We start from the raw sequence: 13,723 nt of genomic DNA on the forward strand, positions 1-13,723 counted from the left end.
CAATGAATTTTACAATGGCCTTTTCTTTTTTTTTTTTTCCTAAGGAAGAGCAGACTAAAATTTTGACTTGATGAACCTCAGCCTTTCCAGATCCTGAAGCAGGATAGGGAGACCAGAGAAAAGGGGATATGGCAGCCACTTTCACATCTTGTTATTTCTAAGTTTCACTATAGACCTTTGTTTTTCCATCTGCAGCCATCTTGAACTCTCTGAGAGGTATAGCACAGATTTATTTGACATTTTGTGTTATGCACATGGCACCAAACTCACTCATATGTACCATACCATATAACCTGAAAAAGTTGGGGGGAATACAAGTGATTTACTTCTGTCCTGTAGAATTCTTCTTTGATCAGAAACAGTGTGTTAAAGTGGTATAATAATACTGGCTAATACAGCTGGATCATCAGCTTGATAAAAAAAACCCAAAACTTTATGGGAGCAGGTGTAGTCATGTAGACCGTGACCTTGCAACAGTTCATTACAGGTCTTCCTATGGCTGATGTTCTCAAGCCAGATGTTTGTAGACCAGGACTTTATGGAATAGAGAATAATCATAGGAAAGCCAAGACACAGCAAACAGGTACCCTATGAAAGTCCTGCCATTTCTTCATATTAGGTAAGAGTTTGACGTGCTAGAGTCACTAATGCTGCCTTGTGACTCTTCAGGATGCAGTAAATTGACAATTTATTGGTTGTAATTTATGGGTGCATTGCTGGAATCGACAGTGAGCATCAATAATAGCAATTAGCTCACCCATAAACCAGTGCTTCTTGCAACATCACATTTCAAAGAGTTTTTGTCATGTCTCCACCCTTCAGCATGATTAAACAGGAAATTATTTTTAACAAGTAACCTGAACAGAAACATCAACATTAGTTAACAGATATTTGTGAGAGCTTTCAACAGTCCTAGAAAAAAAGGAAAAACAAGCTTAAACACATAAACAAACCGAAAAACAAAATGCTGAATAGATATTCTCCCTCCCATACAAATCTTCCCTTGAAAACACATACATAACTTCAGTGTATTGTTGATACTGTTTTGCTGAACAATCTTTATAATGCAAGAAGCACTGCATTAGCACTACATAAGCCAGGAAACACTGGAACTTAAATATGTTTTGACCAAAAGCATTTTCCCACTGTTACTTTTGTGAAAAACATTAGTATTCAATTTATGAAATGCAGAGCCACTGCAGTCTCTCACAGCAGGGGTGGAGGGGGAGCAGGTGGAAGAAGTATAACTTGTTTTCTTTTATGCCTGGGGTGGAGGCAAGTTGGTTGTTCAGCAGGTTATGAAGGTGGGTCCCTGAAAGAAAGCTTACATTTCATGTCAGTCTGAGGGAGAAGTAGGAGGAAAATAAGGTGGAAACTTGTGAGGTGAAGATGGAAGGAATGGTTTGAAGACACGCTCTAGAAGTGCCAGTATATCCAAAGCTGCCAGACGTAACCTTAGTGTAAGTGTAAAGTTAGACGTTCTCTCTCCCTTTTTCTTTTAGGAAACAAGTTGTTTTACTGTACATATACAAATGTCTTTATAGGCTCATCAGACCAATTTGGTACTAGTGAGCACTTCTGAAATATGTAGTGCTGAAATAATTTTAATAATGACACGTAAATTTTAAAAGATAGTATAGAAAGATGAGAGATTATCTTTTGATTAGCCTATGTTTATCTAACAAATGGATTTTAGCTTGTTTTAATGTTTATTTTAAATTCTATACATACGGTAAAGTGCATGTATTTTACAACGTAAGCGTTGCTTGTGCATTGAGAAAATGTTTTAGAAATAATGTATATAAAAAGCATTAAAATAAAAATTTAATTTGGAAATTTATCTTAGTTGCTCTGCAGTGTCTTTCATGTATATTATTATTATCACTTATCTTACTAGAGAATCTACAGAGCATTTATTCCTTATTTATGTCATCTATCTTCGTTACTGAGCAAATGGTGATGTGAGAATTGTGAAGTTTCATACATAAGGAAAGAGTAAGTAGATAGCCTGATGTGATATGTTAGTGATATGTTTGTGATAGCTAGCACTTTCACTGTATTTTTATAATTTTGTATTTTAACACCTATATATTTTAATAATAAACTGTAAATAAAGTATTTTTGCTTTCAACTGAATATCACTAATTCAGGCTCTATTAGCAGTTGCTGTTCTTAAGAGTCCATATTGCTGAGTTGGTGCAGAAGTCTTGAAAGGATATTATGCACTGGAGTGAATTTAATCTAAAATAAATAGAACAACATTATGTTGTACACTGGCTAATTTATTGAAGAACGTGACATCTCAATTTGCATTTTGTGTCACTGATATACAAGGGCCTACCCTGATTAACCAAATGGCTCCACAGGGACTTGGAGAGTTTCATTCATTCTCTAGCAGATGTTGTTACTGCACGTGCTCATGATTGGACTGATTTGAGAGCTTTGAATTTCCTGGAGTTTTCACATCATGTCTGTGAGAACAGAAGTTCTGGGAAAAGAAAAGCTTGTTAGGTCAGCGGGACGGAAATGCCAGTATAGTCTCCCTCAGGAAAATGTGGGGCTGTTGAGAGAAGCATATTGTTATGGAGAAGTTATTTCTCTCCTAGGCATTGTATCCTTAGTTAGCTGCTGCAGCAGCATGTGAATATTTTGTTTTATCAATGCATATTTAAAATATTATAATCTTAACCTGTTGTCTGCAAATGTTTTGCTGAGCTGGGTCTGTAAAAATTTGTGTGTGTGCACTGCTCTGTGATGAAGCACTTCATACTTGAGAAATAATGATTTTGAAAATATCACAGACAGTTTTTAACTCAGTTACAGCACTGTTGTAAAATGGTAGATGATTTGGCAGTAATCTCTGCAGATAAACGCTAGTGTTGCTAATTAATTGCTAAGAGTACAATCCTGGTCCCAGCAATTTCAACAGAAGCAAGTTCAAGCACCAATATATCCCCTGAAGACACTCAAGTCTAAACAGAGCGTAGTTTATAAGCGCAACACCAAGCTCCTCTCTCTCTCCAAGCTGCCTGTGAAGAAGAACAATCTTTCAAGTTTAAAAAGTATATTATAGCAATAATTAATAACACTCCTTAAAAGCTCATAGCTATGGCTAACAAAGTGTAATCTTTCTTTTAAAGTCACAAAACAACATTGACTTTAATGGAGTTTTTCTTGACATATGCTATAGACCAATCTCACATTCTTTGGAAAAAAAAGTTCAAGACAGAGTGTAATTTTACCTGTCTCATAATTCGACAAATACAGTGAATATTACTGCCTGAGCTCCAAAATAAAATGTCTAGAACAAGAAGTAAACGTCTACAGCAGAATCTATATTGTGAACCAGCTATGCAATAGTGAATGTACAAAAAAAAATACAAAAATGAATAATGGCTGGGGAGGGAATAATTCCACAGCTGCTGGTTACAGTTCTAATGCTGGGAGGATTTTTTGAAATTAAATAATTGGAGTTGAATTAGTATAAAACCAATAGCAATTAAGGCAGGCAGATCCTGTTAAGTTTAGAGAAAATGTGTTTTAGATTGTAGAAGTGTAAGCAGCCTGCTTAAGAACAGCATGGCTGCAATGATAAGGATAAAGAATGCATTTACTCTTCCTTAAAGCTGAATACATGTATGGAAACATTTTTTTGTTATAGTAAGTGTTCAGGTTTAACTTTGCTGGTCTAGCCAATGTAAGAATGCAGATCAGTCCAGGAACTCCAAGAAATAAAAGTGGTTTGTGTACAGTTAAAAAGGGGTTTGTATTGGCTGTCCATTCAAAGTAACTTTGGCAAGGAAAGTCCCTTTCTGCTCAGATGACACATGCAGTGTACCAGGCTCATGATGAACCAGAAACAGTTTATCAAAACTGAGTTTAGAGGAGTGTCTGTCAGCATAAGCAGAACCAGCGTAGTGGAGACAGCAGGGAGACATTACAAATCCAAACCATTAGGAGCTATTTTTCCCTGATTTTATGATGCTTTAGTAGTCATTTAGACATTAGTAAGACTAAGTGTCAGGAGGGGCAGTTGATAGGGGGACCAAGATGATATTCCTCCCAAATATTCAGCAGTTTTGATTTTTTTTACAGAAGACTCACAGGTTTCTTATTTCTTCCAGTACTGTTTCTTTAATTGCTGTGTAAGAGCGGACTTCAGCATCAAAATGGGCAATGAGAACAGTAATGCAGAAAATCAGGTGAGTGTGTACATTTCCTCTCCCTACGACCCTACAGCAAAGCTCACAGAAAGGCATTTCACTGGCCCCTTACTTCACATTTATGTTCTGCTCTCAGTTACGCTCCTGATATCTAAGTATTATTGAAGGTACTTGAGAGAGGGCAGCATTTTGTTTGTTTTCTTCAGCAGTGACACTGCTACGTGCCCTGGGGGCCACGGCCATTACATCCCGTGCCCTGGGGGCCACGGCCATCACATCCCATCAGTGCTCTCCGAGGCCTGATACGTGGCCATGCCTCCTTGCTCAGAGATCACCTTGTAGTGTGCGTGCATTGACCCAGGAATTTATCCCCATTTTAGAAGCTGGGCATCCTGTTAATGTGTGTTGGTGTTCGGTGATTTGTTTTCAAATTGTTGAAATGAAGGGAACCTGTATGTTTTTGCTAATTGTGTACAATTGCATTAGAAGTTACCATGTTGATGTAAGTTTGAATAAAAGATGTATTCCATCTGATTTTAACAGTTAAAATACCAGAAGGCCTTTCACCCTCTCTTCTTCCATATGTTGTGGTAGATGGTCAAATGCATTAAGGTTCATCTTGTTTCAACTTCAGGTTTCAGCAAATCTTCCTTTTTGAAATACTGCTGTACCTTCTGTATTGCAAAGTGTACCCTCTCAAGAATCATTATTACAAGCTACCCAAATTTGCTGATTTTTTTTTAAATGACTATTTGCTGTAATTCTTGGTTGTTCCGGACAGAGTTGTGTTGTTAACCCAAGATTTGGTCCAAACTTTTTTCAGAGGTGGGGGAGAGGGGAAGATGTTAATTCCTGTATGTAAATAATGAGAATTTCAACTCCAACAGCTTGCATTTTAGGAAGTTCGTGAAAGTTAAGTGTGTTTCTTCAGGAGTCCACATAATAATGCCTGAAGCTGAGAAGAATTTACCTAAATCTCATTAAGTTTATTAAGACTTTTAATAAACATCTTTTCCTTTCTGATAAGAAAAGGAAGCTTCTAGTCTCCTTTACAGATAGAAAAAAAGCTAGAAAATTAAATCAAATTAATTTGATTCAAATTAATTTAAAAGTCACTCTTCACAGTGAAATAATTAGTGGTAGTAAGGAAACTTTTGAAAGCCACTTAAGCTGCTGAACAGCCATTGAAAAAGTATTGCCTAATAAATAGTCAAAACCAGTATAGTCACTGAAATGTTTAAATGTGGGGTTTTTTAGGCAGAAGTTCCCAATGCAAATAAAGCCATCCTTATACCACCAAGCTGAGGAACACAGCAGGCAGTGGATGATGAAACTGATTTACATGGTTTGCATTTCAAAATGTTAGCATCAGGCTTGGCTGTTCTTATTGTTATGCATCTGCTTTTGGTTTTGGGGTTTTTTTTTTTTTTGGACACTGACCGCAAATTTGCAAAGCAGCTACATTTAAGTTTTCAGCAAGTTGTAAAAAAAAATCTGATTTCTTTTAATTTTTTTTCTTTGGTAGCAATCTCTCTTTAGAAAAAATGGCCTGTATTTGACCCTCTGCATGCTGGCTTTCCTTCCCACTCTAACACAATTAAGATGTGTTATTAAGAGCAGTGGATTTTGTTGTTGTAGTCAGTACCAATTGACATGATTTGTTTTTGCTTATATATTTATCAGGCAACACTACTCCCCAGTTCTAGCACTCAGCTGAGTCATATAGAAGCTGTACATATGGTTCACGTTAAAGATGGGAGACTGTGCTAAGTTTAGAACTCAATAAGAGAGAGGATCTGTGGAGTAAGTGTTCTACTATGAAGAATATAGTAGGCACTTACAGAAAAAGTAAAGACACTAACTGTGCTCTGAGGAGAATATAAACTGAATTTAATAATAATAAGCAAAGGTAATAAATAGATAAAATAAGGCTGGGGCCAGCAATGTATTTTACATTGAGTGATTTTACATTGAGACTAACCATGTTCTGCTTTGCTCTAGTGGTACACAAAGCCAGAGTTGCTCAGAGATTTTAGGTTTGTGCCCTGTCCTATTAGAATGGCAAAGCTCACTTCCAAATAAATCTGTGTCAGTGGCACAACATGTTGGGCTTATGCTGAATTAAATATAGGCTATTTTTAAGATGCATTTTCCTTGAAAAGCAAAACTCCACATAAAGAGACATGTATTTAAATTGAAAAAGAAACAAATCTAGAAGAACAGTATTTTTACCTGATTTGACCCTAAAGATCCAGCCTTTAGCAGGGGAAATACAAAGCTACCTCCTTTAGGGGAGAAACTATGAAAAGTACAATTGTTTCTGGAACTCCAGGAGATCTCAGCTGTCACACTGCCCGTTTGACACATCTTTCTTCATCCATCCAAATGCACTGGCTAGTACAGAGGGAATGGCAAGGTCAGTCCTCAGGTTTTCCCCCAACTTTTCTGGACAGCCAAATATCCAAGTATCACATACACAGTAATAATAAAAAGAAAAGAATCAGAGTTTCATAAAAATTGGGGGATCTCTGGATTTTCTCAGCCCTAGGCATCTTGATAGTCTGGACTGAGAGGCCAGCTTATAAAATATACCCTGCTTATGAAACAAGCTGAGCTGACTAGAATCAACAAAACTATCTGCTGCCCAAAAAGTTCAGCAGCATGAGAAGGAGCATGAGCTCAGCTTGTCAGCTGTGCAGCCCAGCCTCTGCCATTGCCGTTCTAGAGGTTTCTGCAGTTAATTCAGGGACCAGCTCCCAAACTGACTATACAATGCAGGATAGCTGATTTTCATCGTTATTTTTTATTGTGATCTCCCATCTACTAGAATTACACTATTACCAGAACATCTTTGTTTCAGTTTTAAAGGGGTGGGTGTAGTAACTATAAACAGAAAGAGCTCCCTAGCATTGGAAACATGAGCACAAAACATGCTAAGGCTAGAATAGATTTTTTTGTTTTTAATATATAGTGATTTTAACTCAGGTTTTTAATTCTGGCCACTAACAGTTCTGAAGAGGAGAGTAGTCATATTTCACAGCCTTTCTTGTGATTTCAGAAATGTCAGGTTACCCAGTAATTGTAAAGCTCTTTGAAGGTGAAAACTGCTGCTGAATTGAAATTCCAGGAGCAAGTATTTTTTCCCCACAGTGGAAGAGGGAATTTCAAAGTCAGTTATCACATAAGTTATTTCTTTATATTTTGCTTTATCCTTTCACCTCTTATATTTTCTGAATAAGTATATAGCCAAACAAAGCTAGTTATTTCACATCTGTATTATTGTCTGTTTCTCTGTAAACATAAACATAAATGTATTGTAATCTTTTTTTTCTTGTTTCTTTTTTACCTTGAAATGTGTAAGATGGGCAGTAGCTGCATACTTGCTGGAGGGTCCATAACTTCTGAAGAGTTTATCTGTTTGTCTGAAACATCATACTGTGTTCTTGCTAGGGCTTCTCCATTTAATTGTTCTAAACGAATCTGACTGCTGCACATTCTGCATTATTACTTTCCGAGTATTTCAACTTCCTCGTGCTTATGCAGAAATGATGGGTCTAGTTAATTCTCATGGTTCTTCTTTCACATTCCAGTATTATGGGGATCAACAGAGAACACGTTAGGCACATTAGCAGGCAGTTTTCCAGCTTTCAGTTTCCATTCTGTAGATGATAATTGGCGAAATTCCTGTGAGCGCTAGTGCTTCTACTGTGTTTGCTCACCTTTTAAATAGTGCAAAAGCATCTGTATGCATTACATTGTTAATATTCAATTGTGAACAAAAATACATTGCCAATTTTCTACATAATAGTTTTGCCAATAGGGTTTTAATTAGGTACACTGTTATCCTGCCTGGGCTTTTCTTTGAGTATATTGTGTTGACATGATACACCTCTTTTACTCTCTAAATTATTATTTTATTTCTTTTCTTTTCCCATGTAATCCATTGCACATCGTGAGTACACAGGGCAGCAGAATTGCTCCACATCATTTTAGTCAACATTTCCGTAGAACAGGGTGGCAGTAAGCTACAGGCCAATGTGCACATTAGTGATACTTACACAGTTCCAGCATGCATCCTGGCACCACATTCATTAATGCTTATTTTCAAAGATAATTAGTACTGGTCCAATATTAAATTTCCATGGTGAGTAATTCCAAGTATTTGTCTGAATTTAAACAAAAAGAACACTGCCTCTTTTCAGAGAATTATACATCCATTTATGTAAGTTAGCAAATTCTGCAACCCTTCTCACTGCAGTGATTAATTATTATACTTGTTGTCATCTTGCCTTTGGAATGAAAGTAGGGGGGATGAAAGAAGCAAAGTTGTGTAGGGGTATTAACTTGAAAGCATAGTAAAAAGGAAGCTGGAAGACCATTCCTTCCCCTCCTCCGAATTAATAGTTAAAGCTTTCTTTGCGTCTGTAAAGCCAACACCTTTTCTAACTGGAAATGTGCATTTATGAGTACAGATGAAAAGGAAAAATATTTTACATTTATGAAGAAAATCTATATTTATTCATTACAGTTCTCTATTTAGAAATGGTGTGAAAATGTTGGACCTACATTATCCACAGCTAAGGGTAGTTAGTAATTACTACACAAGCAAACACTGTCAGCTGGTGAGCACAACAGATTCTAGATCTCAGTTTAGAGAGAATTTTCATGATAGTACTTGGTATAAATCTAACAGCATCCTCTCACATGTTTTATTGTTAGGCTGCTAAGAAAGAGTTATTAGAATGCTGTTTTAGCTAAAATTCTATTGACTTGAAATTGCAAATTATGTAATGAAAGTTTTTCTCTCAAGATTATCCACTCTTTCCTACTCTATCTCATACACCTATCATCTTTAAGAAAATAATTTAGGTACTTGTCAGGCCTTCATGCAACTGTCAGCAAAGGGACAAAGGAAGACTAAAAAGCTGCGGTGAGACTTTTGGAGTTACTAGGATAATGGAATTTTCCTTTGCCCACTGAGCATAAACAGAAGAAAGACTGAAAGTGAGGAAAGACTAGGTGTTAACAAGAACCATGAAGCCAGTTTTATAACTATGTTTCATTTAGCCTGGTGCAGACTCATTCATCTGCTATGTATATTCTCACAGAATAACGCTGAAACATAGCAAGTTATTGAGAAGACGCTTATGTTGATGTTAGGAGGATCTGAAGATAAACAGTTCAGTGCTCTCAATAGGCTAGAAAGATCCCAAACGTGAATGGTGAAGCCTGAAGGTCTGAACTGCTCTTGTGTTAGCAGAATACACAATTTCCTCTCAGCTAAGAATGCTAAACCAAGGATAAGATGGTGATTAAGTATATATATGCAACAGTTTTTTTTCACATTTGCAGCCAGAGCCATTTCTGTAGGCTTGGACTTATTTCTCTGGAGGAAAAGCAACTTTTTTTCCACTAAGAAAAAGTGATAAATACTTATAATAGAAGGTTGCAACCAGAATAATCAAATACTTGTTACTCTACTGCAGTTCCCATTGTCTCTTGTATTGGTAAGAAGCAGCTTATATGAGAATTCTACCAAATAACACTTTTTTCAATCCTGGCTCTTCTAGTTTTTTAATTTAAAAATGGCATGAACCTAAAATTCTTTTCCTGTGGCAGACAATAAACCAAGCTGGAAACAACAGCCAATTACTGATTTAAAAAACAAAAGCAAAAACAAAAAACAGCAATGACAAACTGCCATTGCAAAATTCTGTATGGAATCTCCCATAAGGACAAAGACTTCTTGCTTTTCTCATATGATCATTTTGTAGTCATGTTCACCTAATTAAGAAGTCACGATGTTTGGTCTTTCATCAGCTTTAAGGGCAAAAATCCAAAAAGTGGTCATGATGGTCATCACGCTCTCTAAACTGCTTTACCCTAGCTGTTATCAGCAATGGGCAGGTGCTGAATAATGCAGGCTACTGTAACAATTTGTTTATTAAAAGCAGAATTTGGCTCTCTTGTGATGTGACAAAACCAAATTTCTTGTGTAATTCTTCAGATCTTAACCATCACATAATGTTCAAGCCTGGCCCAATTCTCAGTAACCAGTTACTTACATGTCTTGTAACCAGTAATTTTGTCGACCAGTGTTTACTGATTTGATTGAAAAGTTCTGGTTCTAAAAGCAATATCCACTGGTTATCTAAATTTTATCTAATTCAATACCATTTCTTCAACTGCTAAAGATACAAACAGTGAAAAATCTAATTTACTAACCAATTATAGTGCCTGCAGAACAGCAGGAAAAGCTGCAAGAGCAAAAAAGTAGCTCCTAAAAACTGCTCCGTCTTAAAAAGAAAAAAATTACAAGAGCTATTTTACAGGTATGATTTCCCAACCGGCTGACTTATGCAATTCTGTTATTATAGAAGACTTAGAATATTTAACCTTGAGAACTTTTCCTCTATCCACTTTTCTAGCATAGATTGGGATACTTAGGTTTCATTGGTAGTGATTTCTAGTAGGTGTCAGGGCATTAGGTGGAGGTTTCAGAAACTGTTTTGTTAATCTGGGTGTGTTAAGAATCACTGAAAGCTATTTTGGATGTCCCAGTTTTAAGAAGTGGTTTTAATACTGAAGTATAATAAAAAGAATGAGGAACAGCCTACAGATTAAGGCTTTGAATGCAAAGCTTTCCACTACCCTCCCTGCAGTCAGTACTGCAGTGAAGAGAGCAATGGGTTAGATACAAAATATTGCAGCGGGACCTTTTCGATGAGTACCATGGGTACCCTTTTTTTGCTTGATAACAGCCTGCCAAGTCACACTTGTGCAAGGCGTTTGGCTGAGGAGGTGTGTGGCTGCTGTCCTTAACGGGGACCATATGTTCGTTCTCCGGGTTTGGTCAGCTTGGCAGTTGTTCCTGAAACCGGAGCCTGGGTGCCACGGGCTGGCCTTTGCACTGCTTCCCGGCGTTCACCTGCGCTCACGTTGCTGGCTCCACTGTCCTTGGGCAGGAAGTGGGTGGCCTGGAGTGAACGCGCTGAGGCTTGTAACAGGCAAGCTGTAAACTGCCCCGTAAAAAAATACTTTGTAGGGGAAGATGTGGAGAAAAATAGAAGGTAAGTTCTGGTTTATTGATAGAGACTTTCAAGGTTTGTTCCAATCCCCCCGCCCTCCAGTAAACACAGGGAGTTAGGGAGAATGGAAACTTAATGTAACTCTGCAAAGATTACTTTCAGCTACAGTCAGAGTTATGGCATGTTCCAGCAACTGCTATAAAAGGATGTGTTTAATGGGGGAATGTTGCAGAGGGGAAATGTAAAATGACACAATGTTTTTTGAGAGAAAGGAGAAAGACAGGGAAATTAAGGGAAGTCACTTTTGGTGGTGGGGGTGGGGGGTGAAGTGTGAATACTAGGTTTTAAAACCAGGTCTGTTTTGTATGGCGTGATCGGGGGCCTGGTGGCTTGTTGGGAAACACACTGCTGTAGCAGTACGTAATGCTGTTGCTATGGCTTCGAACCAGGAGCAGAGAGTCCGTGTTTCGGGAGCAGTGCTGTGAACAGGCTCCCATGTAGCATTAAAGGAATTTCTTTCTGGTGTGATAACTTTAGCCAGGGTATGGCAGCTCACATAATCCTTTTGGCTGCAGTGTTAACGGAATTCTCTTTTTAAACTTTTAAGCTCCTGTTCAAAGAGATCAGAAAAGTAAAATGATCTTGTCAATTTATTTTGTGTTTTTGCAGAGAGTCTAATGTTTGTGGAAAGGTTTAATGCAAAGTACATTGTGTATTTCAGGAGAAATAGATTTATTCATTTAAATATGGTACAGGCTTAAAGGAAAAAAGAAAGTATAGGTTTTATGTTCCCTCTGTTGTTTGTATAGGCTCTGTGAAAAACTAGTTTTTCATTATCCTAGACTTAATTATATTTTTATTTTTAATAAATAGGTTCTCAGCAGTTTTTGTTTACGTCTTTTAACTAAGTAACTTTTTATAATCTCAAAGTCTTAAAGTGTATGCCACATTTAAACTGAATATAAAGTGAATTTAGCTGCAAGCTTCTTATAGTAAATTCACTTCAGAGTCTGTATGTGTTGAAATTTTAATGGTAATTTCTCTAATAACAGCTTTCTGATGATACTTTTGAGTGAAAAGTAGTCTTTTGTAGTCTAATTGTTTTCACAGATGTTCATTAAAAATAATTCTGCAAAGCTAGGTCAGCTACTGATTTGAATAACTTTGTACCTTAACTTTGAAAAACTTGAGAGAGAAATTAAATTTGGGGTTTTTTTGCTGTCTGGCATAGATTCACAGGCCATGTTCCTTTGTGATGACTAAATTAGTACCTTGAACCTAGATAATCATATTTAAAGCTTTTCTATATCTTGGAAGGTTAATAGTGCCTCTTTCACTTAAATATCTACACTAAGATTTATTTTCATATTATTGTTAAAATCCTTCTTTAAGCTTCTCTTGAAAATATTTCCTGGCCATATATGCTCTTGCCAGACTAGCTGAAAGGATAACTTTACTTTTTGATCATTCAAATGCCTGACAGCCTGGGAAGAAAGGAAGAGGTGTGTCAACAATCCAAACTCCTCCCTGCCCCTACAGGAGTTATGTTGTACAGACAGATTGTTTTAATATATGTTAAATTTGGTTATCTTTGAAAGTCTGAGAACAAGAGTTAGATTTTTCTCTAGCCAATTACAGTTGTTCAGGGATAGCTGTGAGCTGGACTGTATCTACTTAAATAGGAGATCATTGAAAGCACAAAGCAATTAAAAGAAAAAAAAAAACTTCATGCCAGTTTATGGAAAATGTTAAGTGAAATCTTCAAGTTGTGCACCTAGCTAACCTTTTGAGGCATATATTGCTGCTTTCATCCTCCTTGTCTTCTCTGCCCTATCCACTGAGTTTTTCTTTTTATATAAAGACTTGGTGTAAGAGATGATAAAGCATCCAGGTATAGCATTTATTTAAAATGTATATGCTAAGTAGCCAACTTGTGAATTATGGAGTTAAATAGTGAAAATAAAATCAAGCCAACTGCTACCAAAATGATTCTGACCCCATACTGTAAAGTGTCAGACCCAGGAAGTAGAAGGCAAAATAGCCTGACTCCATGTTACAGTTTCAAACTCTCCTGCAAGAACTGTACTGCTAGCTTGTAAGTACCAGATGTAACCACTGTGTTATATATCATCGTATTTGTTACTGCTATTTGAGTTTTGATGGCAATACGCTGTTAGGTTTATTATCTGACAAGCCGATGAGTAGCGTTTCCTCTAGTACCTTAAGAGTCCCTCTTGCTGATTAAATTCAGATTATCATGTGGCTCTTGGGATTCCTGGCTTTGGATCTTCAAAGGTTTGTGTGCAGGAGGGATCCCCATGAAGCTGTGGCTCTGAAAGTGGGATGACTTTGGGCCAGTAAAATAGAGAGGATGGTAACCTAAAGGAGCCCTTTGTGTGAAGTGGTCGATCTTGCCAAAGAGAGATCAATTAGAAGGAATGTGAGGGTACAAAGAGTGCAATAGGTTAATGACTTAATTCTTTGCTGTGTTCCTTTGTGCCTTGGAAGATGACAAAGGCTTTAGAAGGAGCA

General features: G+C 37.1%; 1 protein-coding gene across 9 annotated transcripts in view; it reads left to right on the forward strand.

Moving 5' to 3' along the window:
* Positions 1–1,331: 1,331 nt before the first annotated feature.
* TACC2 (transforming acidic coiled-coil containing protein 2) overlaps positions 1,332–13,723 on the forward strand; it is a 136,005-nt gene continuing 123,613 nt past the window's right edge. For 7 of the 9 annotated variants that reach the window (XM_026114965.2, XM_064514337.1, XM_064514335.1 and 4 more), the window contains exons 1-2: positions 1,332–1,460; positions 4,125–4,202. In XM_026114965.2, coding sequence (XP_025970750.2) covers positions 4,170–4,202 — 33 coding nt within the window. In that variant the 5' untranslated portion in view covers positions 1,332–1,460; positions 4,125–4,169. Of the gene's footprint in view, positions 1,461–1,897; positions 1,996–4,124; positions 4,203–10,955; positions 11,234–13,723 lie in introns of those variants that run through there. The other 2 variants (XM_064514334.1, XM_064514338.1) reach the window with 2 other exon arrangements.

The sequence above is a fragment of the Dromaius novaehollandiae genome, chromosome 6 (assembly GCF_036370855.1).
Source record: "Dromaius novaehollandiae isolate bDroNov1 chromosome 6, bDroNov1.hap1, whole genome shotgun sequence".
Classification (NCBI taxonomy): domain Eukaryota; kingdom Metazoa; phylum Chordata; class Aves; order Casuariiformes; family Dromaiidae; genus Dromaius; species Dromaius novaehollandiae.